The sequence below is a fragment of the Phacochoerus africanus genome, chromosome 12 (assembly GCF_016906955.1).
Source record: "Phacochoerus africanus isolate WHEZ1 chromosome 12, ROS_Pafr_v1, whole genome shotgun sequence".
Taxonomy (NCBI): domain Eukaryota; kingdom Metazoa; phylum Chordata; class Mammalia; order Artiodactyla; family Suidae; genus Phacochoerus; species Phacochoerus africanus.
In genome coordinates, this window is record NC_062555.1 from 44,921,530 (window position 1) to 44,937,083 (window position 15,554).

At 40.1% G+C, this 15,554-nt stretch overlaps 1 protein-coding gene across 2 annotated transcripts in view; it reads right to left on the reverse strand.

Moving 5' to 3' along the window:
• Positions 1 to 15,554, reverse strand: part of MPP7 (MAGUK p55 scaffold protein 7) — a 270,754-nt gene that overhangs the window by 24,317 nt on the left and 230,883 nt on the right. For both annotated transcript variants that reach the window (XM_047755185.1, XM_047755186.1), the window contains exon 12: positions 13,551 to 13,721. In XM_047755185.1, coding sequence (XP_047611141.1) covers positions 13,551 to 13,721 — 171 coding nt within the window. The remainder of the gene's footprint in view (positions 1 to 13,550; positions 13,722 to 15,554) is intronic.

The following is a 15,554-nucleotide window of genomic DNA, read 5'->3' on the forward strand; positions in this document are numbered from 1 at the left end:
ACCTTCCACAACTAAAGATATAAAGAAGGAACCACAAGAAGCCCGGAGGCAGGGTAGAGACAAGATAAATAGCCAAGATCCACACCCCCGGTTGGTGACCCACAAACAGGAGGAAAATTACAACTGCAGAGGTTCTCCCCAAGAAGCTGGGGGCCAGGTCCCACATTGGGCTCCCTACCCTTGGGGTTCTAAAATGAGAAGATGAGCCCCAGAACTTCTGGCTTTGAAAGCCAGTAAGGCTGACTTTCAGGAGAGTTAGAGGACAGTGGGAAAGACAGACTCCACTCTTAAAGGGCAAACCCAAAGTCTCACATGCTCCAAATCTCAGTACAGAGGCAATAATTTGAAAGGAGCCTAGGTCAGACCCACCTGCGGATCTTAGAGAGCCTGCTGGAGAGGCAGGAAGCAATTGGCACTCCTCCTAGGGAAAGAGATGCAAGTAGGAGCCATCCACAAAGATATGAGTGCTGGCAAGTGCTATTTGGGAGTCCTTCCTGTTAGCACCAGGCACTTACCTGTCCAGCGGTGGGCTGGCACCAGCCCCAGTACACTCTGGGGCCTGCAAGCAGCCACACTGGGACCTGGCCCTGCACAAGAGTATGGTGACAGTCACCACAAGGTAGGGCCTGCCAGCCAACTGGACTGGGGACTAGCCCCAACTACCAATGTACCCATGGTAGTCAGCCCCATCACAAAAGAAAGGCCCACAAAGTGGGCAGCCCTGGAGCATGTAGCTCTGGTGACCAGAGAGGAGTGTGTAGGACATCTCCTACAAAGGCTACTTCTCCAAGATTGGGAAATGTAACTGACCTACTAATACACAGAAATAAACACAGAGATTTGGCAAAATGAGGAGACAGAAGAATACATTCCAAACAAAAGAGGACAAAACTCCAAAGGAGGAGCTAAGTGGAGATAAGCAATCTGCCCAGTGAAGAATTCAAGGTAATGACCATAAAGACACTTTACTCAAGTTGAGATACTCAACAAACTCAGGGAAAGAATGGATGAATGCAGGGAGATTTTTACAAGTTAAAAAATATAAGGGAAAACCAAATAGAGCTAAAGACTATAATGAAAAACACACTAGAAGGATCAACAGTAGATGAGATGAAACAGAGGAACAGATAAGTGAACTGGAAGACAGGACAGTGGAAATCATACCAACTAAACAAAAACAACAACAAAATTTTTTTTAAATGATGGTGGTCTAAAAGACCTCTGGAACAACATCAAATGTAGTTAACATTCCCATTACAGGAATCCCAGAAGGAGAAGAAAGAAAGTGACAGAGAACATATTTGAAGAAATAATAGTGGAAAACTTCCTTTATCAGAGAAAGAAACAGACATCCAGGTTCAGGAAGCACATAGAGTCCCAAACAAGACGAACCCAAAGAGGCCCACATCAAGACATGATAATTAAAGATAAAGAAATAGCAAAAAAATAAAAAAATAAAAAAAAATAAAGAGAAAATCTTAAAAGCAGCAAGAAACTAGTTGTATACAAGGGAAATCCCGTAAGACTATGTACTGACTTTTCAGCAGAAAATCTGCAGGCAGAAGGAAGTGGCATGCTATATTCAAAGTGATGAAATGAAAAAAAAAAAACCTATAACCAAGAATAGGCTATCATTCATATCTGAAGGAACAATAAAGAGTTTTACAGAGAAGCAAAGGCTAAAAGAGTTCAACACTACTATACCAACTTTACAAGAAATGTTAAAGGGATTTCTCTAAGCAGAAAAAAAAGGAAAAAAATCTCATTGGTTAAGGCAAACAAACAGTAAAGGTAGTAGATCAACCACTTATAAAGCTGGCAGGAAGATTAAATGACAAAGTAGTAAAATTATCTTCATCCATAATAAGTAGTTAGGGGATATGCAAAAGATGTAAAATATGATGTCAAAAATATTAAATGTGGGAGAAAGGGGAATAAAAATGCAGAGTTGTTATAATATGTTCAAACTTAAAATCAGCAACTTAAAATATTCCTTCATATATATAGATGGATATATAAGAATCCCATGGTAACCACAATTCAAAAGTCTATAATAAATACACACAAAAAAGAGAAAGAAATCCAAACATAACCCTAAAGATAGCCATCAAATCAAAAGGGAAGAGAACAAAAGAAGAAAGAAACAAAAAGTAATTATAAAAACAACCAGAAAACAGTTCATAAAATGGTAACAATTTCAAAATTATCAATAATTACTTTAAATGGACTAAATGCTCCAATCAAAAGACATACAGTGGTGCAATGGATAAAAACAAGACCAGGGATTCCCACTGTGGCAAAGCAGAAACGAATCCAACTAGTAACCATGAGATTGCAGGTTTGATCCCTGGCCTTGCAGTGGGTTAGGGACCTGGTGTTGCCATCAGCTGTGGTGTAGGCTGCAGATGTGGCTTGGATCCCATGTTGCTGTGGCTGTGGCTGGCAGTTACATCTCTGATTTGACCCCAAGCCTGGGAACCTCCATTTGCCACGGGTGCAGCCTAAAAAAGCAAAAAAAAAAAATTGTGTGTGTGTGTGTGTGCGCGTGCACCAGAGACTCACTCCAGATCTAATGACTCATACTGACAGTGAGGGAGTAGAAAGAGGTAGTCTATGCAAATGGAAACAGAAAGTTGGGGGAGCAATACTTATGTGACTCAAAACAGACTTTAAAACAAGCACTGTAACAAGAAACAAGGAAGGATATTATATAATGATAAGAGGATCAATCCAGTAAGAGTATATAACAGTTATATATATATATATATATATATATGCAATGACATAGGAGCACCTAAACAAATAAAGCAAATATTAACAGATATTAGGAAAAATGACAGTAACAGAATAATAGTAAGGGACTTTAACATCCCACTTAATATTAATGGACAGATTATTCAGAGAAAATCAGTAAAAACAGTGGCTTTAAATGACAGATAAGGCCAGATGGATTTGATAGATATATAGAGAACATTCCACCCAAAAGCAGCAAAATATTCCTTTCAAGTGCACATGTATATTCTCCAATATAGATCAGATGCTAGGCAACAAAACAAATCTCAATAAATGCAAGAAGACTGAAAATTGTGTCAAGTATCTTTTCCAACCACAAGACTAAAAATCAATTACAAGACAAAAATTTTATATGCTACTTTTATTCAACATAGTATTGGAAGCCCTAGCCATAGCAATCAGACAAGAAAAAGAAATAAAAGGAATCCAAATTGGAAAGGAAGAAGTAAAACTGTCACTTTTGGCAGAAGACATGATACCATACTTAGAAAATCCTAGGAATAAACCTACCTAAGGAGGTAAAAGGCCTGTTCTTAGAAATGTATAAGACATTGATAAAGAATTGAAGGTGACACAAACAGAGGGACAGATAAAATATGTTCATGGATTGGAAAAATTACTATTGTTAAATGATCATTCTACCCAAGACAATCCACAAGTTCAGAATAATTGCTATCAAAATACCAATAGCATTTTTCACAAAACTAGAATGAATAATACTAAAACCTATATGGAAACACAGAAGAGTCTCAATATCCAAAACAATCTTAAGAAGAACAAAGCTGGAGGCATCATACTCCCTGATTTCAAACTATTCTACAAACCTGTAGTAATTTAAACAGGATGATCCTGACACAAAACAGACACATACATCAATGGAACAGAACAGAGAACCCAGACATAACCCATGCACGTATGGTCAACTAGTCTACAACAAAGGAGTCCAAGAATATACAAGGGGAAGAGATAGTCTCTTCAATAAATGGTGCTGGAAAAACTGCATAGCTACATGCAAAAAAATCAAACTGGACGATTCTCTCACACCATGCCCAACAATAAATTCAAAATGGAATAAATACTTAAATGTAGGACTTGAAAGTATAAAACTTCTGGAAGAAAACATAGGCACTACGCTCTTTGCCACTGGTCTTTGCAGTATTTTTTTAAATCTATCTCTATAAACAAGGGACACAAAAGCAAAAATAAAGGGAACTACATCAAACTGAAAAGCTTTTGCAAAAAAAAAAAAGGAAACTATCAACAAAGTGAAAAGGCAGCCTACTGAATGGGAGAAGATATTTGCAAATGAAATATCTGGTAAAATATACAAAGAACTCATACCATTAACATCTAAAAAGCAACCTCCTTAAACATGGACAGAGGACCTGAATAGACATTTTTCCACAGATGACATACAGATGGCCAACAACACATGAAAAGATGCTCAATGGCACTAATCACCAGGGAAATGCAAATCAAAACCAGAGATACCACATCCTGCCTGTTAGGATGGCTATCATCCAAAAGACAACCAATAACAAGTGTTAGTGAGGATATGGAGAAAAGGGAACCCTCATACACTGTTGGTGGGAATGTAAATTGGTACAGCTACTATGGAAAACAGTATGGAGATTCCTTAAAAAATTAAAGATAGGAGTTCCTGCTGTGGCTCAGCAGGTAAGTACCCAATGCAGTCTCCGTGAGTATGTGGATCTGATTTAGTGCGTTAAGGATCTGGTGTTGGGACAAGCTGCAGTGTAAGTCGCAGATGCTGCTCAGGTCCAGTGTTGCCATGGTTGTGGCACAGGCCAAGGCTGCAGCTCCAATTCTACCCCCTGCCTGGGAACGTCCATATGCTGCAGGTGCGGCCATAAAAAGGAAAAAAATTAAAAACAGAACTAGGATGACTTTTCCTTCTGGATATTTTTCCAAAGAAAACAAAAATACTACTCATAAAGACGTATGTACCCTTATGTTCCCTACAGTTTTATTTCCAATAGCCAAGATAGGGGAGAAACCTGAGTCCATTGACAGATGAACAGATAAAGGAGAGGTGGTATGTAATACATACAGTGGAGTCTTACTCAGCCATAAGAAAGAATGAAACCTTGACATCTGCTACAACACAGACTGACCTGGAGGGTTGTATGCTAAAGAGAAATAAGTCATATGGTGAAAAACATATATAGTAGGATTTCACGTACATGTGGAATCTAAAAATCAAAACAAATGAACAAACACAACAAAACAGAAACACACCCAAAGGTACAGAGGACAAAGTGGTGGTTGCCAGAGGGAAGGGGTCTGGGTGGATAAGTGACATAGTTGAGGGAGATTAAGAGGTACTGAAATGCAGTAATAAAAATAAGTCATGGGGAAGTAATACACAGCATAGGGAATATAGTCAATAATATAATAACTTGGTATGGTGACAGTAACTGGACTTATCTTGGTGATCATTGTGAAATGAAAAATATGGAATCAAAAAAATCAATTTATACTTTTTAAAAAGATTTTTCAAAAACTGGTAAATTTTCAGCCTTTATTTACATAGGAGTATTAAGACATGTGACAACTTTTGACACAAATCCACCAAAATCTGTTGAAATGACTGATTCATTATGCATGTAGTTATGAGAGGTTGAGTTGTTTTTATCCTCTTTTCAGATTTTCTTTTTCTTCCATGAATATAGGTAAAAGTTTGATTTATAATAAATGTTTATATGTAGAAAACAAGAAATAAGTTTGTATTAGAACGCTAGTGTATCTATTATGTTAATCCATAAAGGTTTTTCACTCTGTAAACATGACCCCCAACAGATCTACTTTAACAGACAAGTAAAATTAAAACTTTTAAAAGCTAAATAAATGAGTGAAGAAAGCATTAAGGCAGTAAAACCAGTGCCTGCAGTAGGACTTTGAAACTGAAAGAACACCAAAACAATGCTTATGATCTTACACTTAAAAGAAAAAAAAAAAAAAACCAAAGGAGTTCCTGTCATGGCTCAGGGGTTAACGAACCCGACTAGCATCCATGAGGATGCAGGTTTGATCCTTGGCCTTGCTCAGTGGGTCAAGGATCCAGCGTTGCCCTGAGCTGTGGTGTAGGTTGCAGACGCGGCTCTGATCCTGCATTGCTGTGGCTGTGGTGTAGCCTGGCAGCTGTAGCTCCAATTAGACCACTAGCCTGGGAACCTCCATATGCCACAAGTGCAGCCCTAAAAAGCAAAAAAAAAAAAAAAGTGGCCATGCTCTACAACATTGCACTTTGTTTTGTTTTGTTTTTGTCTTTGTACTTTGAAGTATGAACCATCTACTCATTTATGTGTGTTAGCACAAATCCTGAGTTAATGAATAATTACTTACTAGAATAATAATGTATTACTACTGTGAAAATAATGTTTGAAACCAATGATAAGTGGTATATATTTTTTTAATGACACTCATATAGTCCTGAAAAGGAATTAGAATAAGGTAATTTCTATTTGAAAATGTACAGCATGGAATTTTTTTGGATTACACCAAAAAAATGTGGACGTCCCTGGGCCAGGGATGGAACACCACACCAGTACCCCAAGCCACAGCAGTGATAATGCTGGATCCTTAACTGACAGGCCACCAGGGAACTCCTCCAGCATAGAATTTAGTTGCAGTTTTTCTTAAGGCTGATGAGCATCAAATTGAATTTACTAATCTAAGTATAGATGTGGTACACTACACATAAAAGGTCACTATGCTAAAGATGAGAGTGTTCCGTTGTTAGAAGGAAACTTCTCAGAGAGAAAGAGAGGTTAAGTCAAGATTAGCCCAATTAGTTTTACCACACTATATATTCATGTAACAGTCATAATGTATTAAGGATAAAATTGATTTTTATTTATAATAAAAATATATTATGTCTAAAAATATATTATGTCTAATATTCATTATATATAGGAAAGAAATCTGTTGCTCTGATCAAGTACTATTCACTTCTGCTACTGATCTTTGAACATGTTGGCACCAACATAAAAATGGCATATCATGTGGAAAGCTACTGACACAGATGTAGCTTTTACTGTGCGTTTTCCTTCAGTTTACCTGCACTGCTTAACAAGAGATTTCTTCCACATTTTTCCCCCAGGCATGTTCCAGTATTGGCCAGAAATCTCCAAGAATCCCCTGGAAGAGACGCATGCTACACAAAGTCTACTTACCACACTGGAACGCTACAGTATTTGTTATTCTGGGCATAACATAAAAACAATCATGCTATTATACCTGACTTACCATCTTATAATGATCACATTAGTGGTTGGCTGGATTTCTGTGTTGGAGGGTGACACATCTGTTTATAAAACTCATTTTAAAGTTCCCCTGGAATCAAAACTACAGAAAAAAAAATGTAGCAACTTAGCAGTTCATAACAAGCCCTGAGAGAGATTCTGATTTTCCTTCCTCTGTTGCTTTCTTAATGGAAGAAAAGGCAATCGCCTCAATTATTATGCTGATGTCAGAAGCAGAAGGAGGAGGAGGAAAAAAAGGAGGAAAAAGAGAAAGAGAAAAAAAAAAAAAGGGAAACAGGAGTTTGTTGAAAGAGCATCATTTTCCAAAGCAGCTATTTACAAACTTAGACTAATTTAAGCCCTTGTCTCACTTCTAACTCAGGGGAATGACAAGAATGCAGCAAAATAAAACCATCCTCAGCTAAGTAGAAGGGAGCATGGATAATTTCTTACTTAACAGTCTTCTCAAAAATGCAACTTTTTCTGAGTTCCTGTCATGGCTCCGTGGTTAACGAACCCGACCAGTATCCATGAAGACATAGGTTCGATCCCTGACCCTCGCTCAGTGGGTTAAGGATCTGGCGTTGCTGTGAGCTGTGGTGTAGGTGGCAGACATGGCCCTGATCCCGAGTGGCTGTGGCTGTGGTATAGGCCGGCAGCTACATCTCAGATGCGACTCCTAGCCTGGGAACCTCCACATGCCTCGGGTGTGGCCCTAAAAGGGCAAAAAATAAAAATAAGCAGCTTTTTCAATGAGGCTACCATGATCTTGATTCAAAATGGCAAACTCCGGAGTTCCCGTCGTGGCGCAGCAGTTAACGAATCCGACTAGGAACCATGAGGTTGCGGGTTCGGTCCCTGCCCTTGCTCAGTGGGTTAACGATCCGGCGTTGCCGTGAGCTGTGGTGTGGGTTGCAGACGTGGCTCGGATCCTGCGTTGCTGTGGTTCTGGTGTAGGCCGGTGGCTGCATCTCCGATTGGACCCCTAGCCTGGGAACCTCCATGTGCCGAGGGAGCGGCCCAAAGAAATAGCAAAAAGACAAAAAAAAAAAAAAAAAAAAAGGCAAACTCCCAAGTCTCCTGATTCAGCTCTGGTTTTACTTTCTTCTCTACCACTAATCACCCTCTACAGACAATACAATTGACCTTATTATTTATTACCAATTTATTACGAGTATAATTTTTGTCTATTAGAAATGCAAATGCCATGAGGGAAAAAACGTTTGTGTTACTCAATGATGAACTCGCGCCTAGAATGGTGCCTGGCACAGTGAGTGTGCCATACACATCCGATGAATGAACACAACTGTGATTTATGCTGATAAATTAAGACAGCGTGTCAACGTGTAAGACAGACCCTAAAAAGCCAACTATGATTCTAACAAAGATCATTTTAACCTCTTATCTACAAGGATTATAATTTTAGAGCCATCACATGTTCATAGATCCGGTTATAACTTTGGGGTTTATAGCTGTCTATACGAAATGCTGCAGGATAGACTCTAATGCCTACAAACCTTCAATCAAAGTTCGACAAAAGCCATGTGGTTTCTAACACACGTATTAACATTTATACTGAGTCTTGAATGCTTGCTTTTCTCTCCGTTTTATGCGGGAGACTTTTTGTCATTAGGTTTATGGGAAAATGGTGACAGTCAAACTACTTCCACGAAGCAGTCTTGAGACAACACACAAGATTCAGCACAAAAGAGGGCAGAAGAGAACTTTATGCTCAAGCTAGAAACGTGAAATATACAGAAAGAGTTATCATCAGTTTCCTCTTAGGTCTCACAACCAGACAGAACAAGTCACAAATTGTCTGACTCTGCACAAGATGACTTTCTGCTCTTGACCGGCGTAGGCTGTGATGTGTTTTAGTAGGTTTTTAACACCAAAGCGTTTTCCCTGCCCCTCTCCCCTGCCCCCACCCCGCCGACACACAGATTATTTGGCTTTATTATTTTACTTTTTAAAAAGTTAGGTTTCACTAAAGAAAAAACTTATGTAGAAAAGTGTATGAAATGCCTAACACTGGCTTTAACACACTCTTTTGGAAAATTTTTTTTTTGGTGTTTTTTAGGGCCGCACTCATGGCACATGGAGGTTTCCAGGCTAGGGGTCGAATTGGAGCTATAGCCACCAGCCTATAACCACAGCAACGAGGGATCCAAGCTGCATCTGCGATCTACACCACAACTCACAGCAACACCGGATCCTTGACCCACTGAGCCAGGCCAGGGATCGAACCTGCATCCTCATGACACTAGTCAGATTCATTTCCACTAAGCCAAGATGGGAACTCTGGAGAATACATTTAAAGGCAGAAGGGAATACAGCAAAAACTGTCACTGAGATGTTTTTATGCTAAAACGAGTCTTTGAAGAAGCACCTGTTCACAGTATGAAGAGGAAATTAACACTTCTGAACAAGACTCAAAGTTCACTGTCAGAGTTCCCTGGTGGCACTGTGGTTTAAGGATCATGCATTGTCAGTGCTGTGGCTCTAGTTATAGCTGTGGCATGGGTTTGATCCCTGGCCTGGAAATTTCCTCATGCCTCAGGTGTGGCCAAGAAAACAAAACAAAACAAACAAGAGTCCTCCACTGTCATATTTTTGCCATGTTAAGAACATGGCTTATTTTAACTTCTTGAAAATCACGTAAAACCATGCAATATTATGGTAAAAATGAAGAGATTCTTCTGGGCAGCTCCTTAATGAGACTTATCTAACTTTTAAAGGTAAATACCATTATTCCTAGTGGCTCTGAGAACACTGGGAGAAAACAAGGCTTGAGCCCCACAATGCTTCATCTCTTTCCGTCTTTGGTACATGTTACAGGACCCAGGAACTGCTTCCTAAACATACATTTTTACAGTCAGAGAAAGCAAACGTTTAATGCAGGAACAAGGAGAATTTCCAAAATCCCAGTCCACTGCTTGATTACCTCTTTCAGATGATAAACTGCTAAATGATCTAATTTAACTTGTGTTTTGTTTTGCTTTGTTTTTTTTTTCTTTTTACAGCCACACCTGTGGCATATGGATCTTCCTAGGCTAGGGGTTGAATCTGAGCTGCATCTGAGTCCTACACTGCAGCTTGAGGCAACACCAGATCCTTAACCCACTGAGTGAGGCCAACCCACATCTTCATGGACACTATGTTGGGTTCTTAATCCACTGAGCCACAATGGGAACTCCTTATTAAGTATTGTGAACAGTGAGCTTCAAAATCAGCAGAGGCTTAGTCATATTTGAACATTTCATGTTTATCTTGCTCATATTTTTAGCTAGTGTATAAAGGGCTACATCTTATGAAACAACCCAAATGTCCATCGACAGATGATTGGATTAGGAAGACGTTTTATATATACACAATGGAATATTACTCAGCCATCAAAAAGAACAAAATAATGCCATTCACAGCAACATGGATGGAACTAGAGACTCTCATACTGAGTGAAGTAAGTCAGAAAGAGAAAGACAAATACCATATGATATCACTGATATCTGGAATCTAATATACAGCACGAATGAATCTTTCAACAGAAAAGAAAATCATGGATTTGGAAAATAGACTTGTGGTTGCCTAGGGGGAGGGGAGGGAGTGGGATGGATTGGGAGCTTGGGGTTAATAGATGCAGATTATTGCCTTTGGAATGGATTAGCAAGGAGATCCTGCTGTTAAGCACTGAGGACTATGTCTAGTCACTTATGACCGAGCATGATAATGAGAGAAAAAAGAATGTGTGCATGTATGTGTAACTGGGTCACCATGCTGTACAGTAGGGGAAAAATATTGTATTGGGGAAATAATAATAATAGAAAAAGAAACTTTAAAAATGCCAATAGTTAATAAATATTTATGAAGCTTATTCACAATATTTTCCTTTAACTAAATACTAATATTCTATAATAAAATTTGATATGATACCAAAAACAAACAAACAAACAAACAAACTTCAGAGCCAGGAATTAGTCTAAAGCTTTGGCATCATTTCGCCCTCAAACAACCTAGGAAGCAGGTGATCTTACTATCCTGGTTTTTCCTTCCTCCCTCCCTCCCTTTCTTTTCCTTTCTCTCTTTCTTTCTTTTTTCTCTCCCTTCCTCCCTCTCTTTCTTAATGGCCTTACCTGTGACATATGGATGTTCCTGGGCCAGGGACTGAATCTGAGCCACAGTTGGCCAGATCCTTTAACCCACTGTGCCAGGCCAGAGATGGAATCTGCGCCTCTGCTGGGACCTGAGATGCTGCAGTCAGATCCTTAATCCCACTGCGCCACAGTGGGAACTCCTGTCCTGGTTATTTTTTATTTATTTTTTTTTGTCTTTTTGCCATTTCTTGGGCCGCTCTCGAGGCATATGGAGGTTCCCAGGCTAGGGGTCTAATTGGAGCTGTAGCTGCCGGCCTACGCCAGAGCCACAGCAACGTGGGATCTGAGCCTCGTCTGCAACCTACACCACAGCTCATGGTAACACCAGACCCTTAACCCACTGAGCGAGGCCAGGGATTGAACCTGCAACCTAATGGTTCCTAGTCAGATTCGTTAACCACTGCGCCATGACGGGAACTCCATGTCCTGGTTATTTAGATGAAGAAACTGAAGCCAGAGACAATCCGAGAGGTACAGGTGTTAGCCAGTTACTCAAGAGCAGAATTGGTAGGGCCTCAGCCTGTCCTACTCTAGAAGCCTGTTTCTAACCTCCTTACTGTAGACATTATCCTACCCTATATCACGGCATCTCACAGCTGGGGATTTCTCTAGGCAATGAACTCTAAATTTCTGATACCTCCAGCTGTGTCATACAGACAAGCAGGAGGTTTTCTAAGCAGGGACCACATTGAAGAAAGTGAACAGTGGGAAGCTCTTTAGAAAAGGCCAGTCCAGGCGTTCCCGTCGTGGTGCAGTGGTTAACGAATCTGACTAGAAACCATGAGGTTGCGGGTTCGATCCCCGGCCTCGCTCAGGGGGTTAAGGATCCGGCGTTGCCGTGAGCTGTGGTGTAGGTTGCAGACGCGGCTCGGATCCTGCTATGCTGTGGCTCTGGCGTAGGCCAGTGGCTACAGTTCCGATTAGACTAGCCTGGGAACTTTCATATGCTGCGGGCGCAGCCCTAGAAAAGGCAAAAAAAAAAAAAAGAAAAGAAAAGAAAAGAAAAGGCCAGTCCACAGATGGTCAAGGTGCGGTGGAGGAGGGAAGACACATCCTTATACTCAGTGACACCAGCTCAATGCGATTTCCCAATCTGCCCCTGTGCAGGCATTCCTCACTAGAAAGGTTTACAAAGCCTTCCTTTGGTGGAAACAAGGTAAGACGTCCACATGAATTTGTCATTTTTATGTGATTTTCTTTCTCTATTTTTCACACAGAGATACAGGATATACTCCTTTGCTGGGTATAATATACAGTCTAACATGCCAAAAAGACTAAGGCAAATATTTCCCATTATGTCTGTCCTGTTGTAATGCAAAAGTATGCACTTAAAGGAGTGCCACTGTGGCACAATGGGATCGGTGGAGTCTTGGAAGCTCTGGGACACAGGTTTGATTCCCAGCCCGGCACAGTGGGCTAAGAATTGGGGGTTGCTGCAGCTGTGGCTTAGGTCACAACTTTGGCTTGGATCTGATCCCTGGCCCAGAAAGTCCATATGCCATGAGGTATGGACTTAAAAAATTCTGCATTAATGAGAGCTCTCACAATGGCGCAGCAGGGTAAGGATCCAGCAATGTCTCTGAATTGCCCTGATATACTTAATACAGGGCAACAGTGTCTGCTTACAGGGCAATGGTGTCTGCTCTCTCTCTACCTACAAAGGGTCACTAAAACGCCAATATCATGAGCACAAATGTCTTGCAAGTCTCCTCAATGTCATCTAAGGACCAAAAGACTAAAGATTTCTTTTTATTTATTTATTCAGTCTTCTGTCCTTTTTAGGGCTGCTCCTATGGTATATGGAGGTTCTCAGGTTAGGGGTCTAATTGGCGCTGTTGTTGCAGGCCTGAGCCACAGCCACAGCAACGTCAGATCCGAGTCACAGCTGCAACCTACACCACAGCTCATTGCAACACCGGATCCTTAACCCAATGGAGCGAGGCCAGGGATCGAACCCACAACCTCATGGTTCCTAGTGGGATTCATTTCCGATGTGTCACGACAGAAACTCCTAAAGATTTCGTTTTAGAGGCCACACAAAAGGGGTTCGAGATTTGGGTTGAACTGGAGCTGCAGCTGCCAGCCACAGCCACGGCCACTCAAGATCGAGCCACATCTGTGACCTACACCACAGCTCATGGCAATGCCAGATCTTTAACTAAATTAGCAAGGCTCGGGATCGAACCAGCATCCTCATGGATATTAGTTGGCATGCTGAGCCACAATGACAACTCCAGCATGAGATTTTTTAGCTTGAAAACTTCCAGCATCCTGCTCTCTGAAGTTAAATTGTCACCATCTCGCTTATTTCCTCAACGTCACACACCAAACAACCACTTACCCACCAAGACGACGAGCCTGTACTTCTCATGAGTCTGCCGTCGATAGGGTGTCACCTCCTCATAGGTGGGAATGTCAGCGGTGTCATACTGGTCACTCTTCTTGCACTCATACATGGATTTGTTTGTTTTCTTATCTTTCCTACTAAGACGGAAACTCCTCCTAAAACCAGCTGCAAATACAAAAAAAAAAAAATTGTTTAGCAATTAGAACTAAAAAAAGAGGATGCCTCCCTTCCCCCCACCAAAAAAAGAAAACACCCCCAAAGTTGGGCTGGATTTATTCACCATAATATCATGACAAGTACACTTAATAATAAAAGGAAAATTGATATTTCACAATTTCGTTAAAATAGCAATTGAGAAGAGAATCATCTAACATTTATAGCTATACCACAAATTTTATTTGGCTCAAAATCATAAAGAATTCTTTTCGTAAATCAGTAAGTAATATAACTATGTTATGAAATAAAATAAAGAGGTCAGAAATCTAAAGCAAAAATTTCGCAGACTGATGAACACATTTGATAAGAAACTATAAAAACATTTTAAATATAAATGATGGCACCCAAAAAAATCAGGTACCTAGGAATAAACCTGACCAAGGAGGTGAAAGACTTATATGCTGAGAACTATAAAACATTAATCAAGGAAATTAAAGAGGATTCAAAGAAATGGAAAGATATTCCATGCTCCTGGGTTGGAAAAATTAATATTGTAAAAACGGCCATACTACCCAAAGCAATCTACAGATTCAATGCAATCCCTATTAAATTACCCAGGACATTTTTCACAGGACTAGAACAAACAATCCAAAAATTTATACAGAACCACAAAAGACCAAAGTAATTCTGAGGAACAAAAATCAAGCAGGAGGCCTAACTCCCCAGACTTCAGGCAATATCACAAAGCCACAGTCATCAAGAGTGTGCTACTGGCACCAAAACAGACATACAGACCAATGGAACAGAATAAAGAACCCAGAAATAAACCCAGACACCTATGGTCAATTAATCCTTGACAAAGGAGGTAAGAATATAAAATGGTTCAAAAGACAGTCTTTTTAGCAAGTGGTGGTAGGAAAACTGGACAGCCGCATGTAAATCAATGAAACTGGAACACACCCTTACACTATGTACACAAATAAACTCAAAATGGCTTAAAGATTTAAACACAAGACAAGACACCATCAAACTCCCAGAAGAGAATACAGGCAAAACATTCTCTCACATCAATTTTACAAACATTTTCTCTGGTCAGTCTTGCAAAGCAACAGAAATAAAAGCAAAAATAAACCAGTGGGACCTAATTAAACTGACAAGCTTTTGCAAAGCAAAGGAAACCATAAAAACACCCCAAAAGACAACTTACAGAATGGGAGAAAATAGTTTCCAATGATGCAACTGACAAGGGCTTAATCTCTAAAATATACAAACGACTTGTACAACTCAACAGCAAAAAAACCAACAACCCACCGGAAAAATGGGCAAAAGACCTGAACAGACATTTCTCCAAGGAAGATATACAGATGGCCAACAAAAAATGCTCAACATCCCAGATTATTAGAGAAATGCAAATCAAAACTACGATGAGGTACCACCTCACACCAGTCAGAGTGGATGGAACTAGAGACTCTCATACTAAGTGAAGTCAGTCAGAAAGAGAAAGACAAATACCATATGATATCATTTATAACTGGAATCTAATATATGGCACAAATGAACCTTTCCACAGCAAAGAAACTCATGGACTTGGAGAACAGACTTGTGGTTGCCAAGGGGGAGGGGGAGGGAATGGGATGGACTGGGAATTTGGGGTTCATAGAGGCAAACTATTGCCTTTGGAATAGATAAGCAATGAGATCCTGCTGTGTAGCACTGGGAACTACATCTAGTCACTTATGATGGAGCAGGGTTAATGTGAGAAAAAAGAATGTATATATGTATGTGAGACTGGGTCACCTTGCTGTACAGTAGAAAATTTTCAGAACACTGTAAACCAGCTAT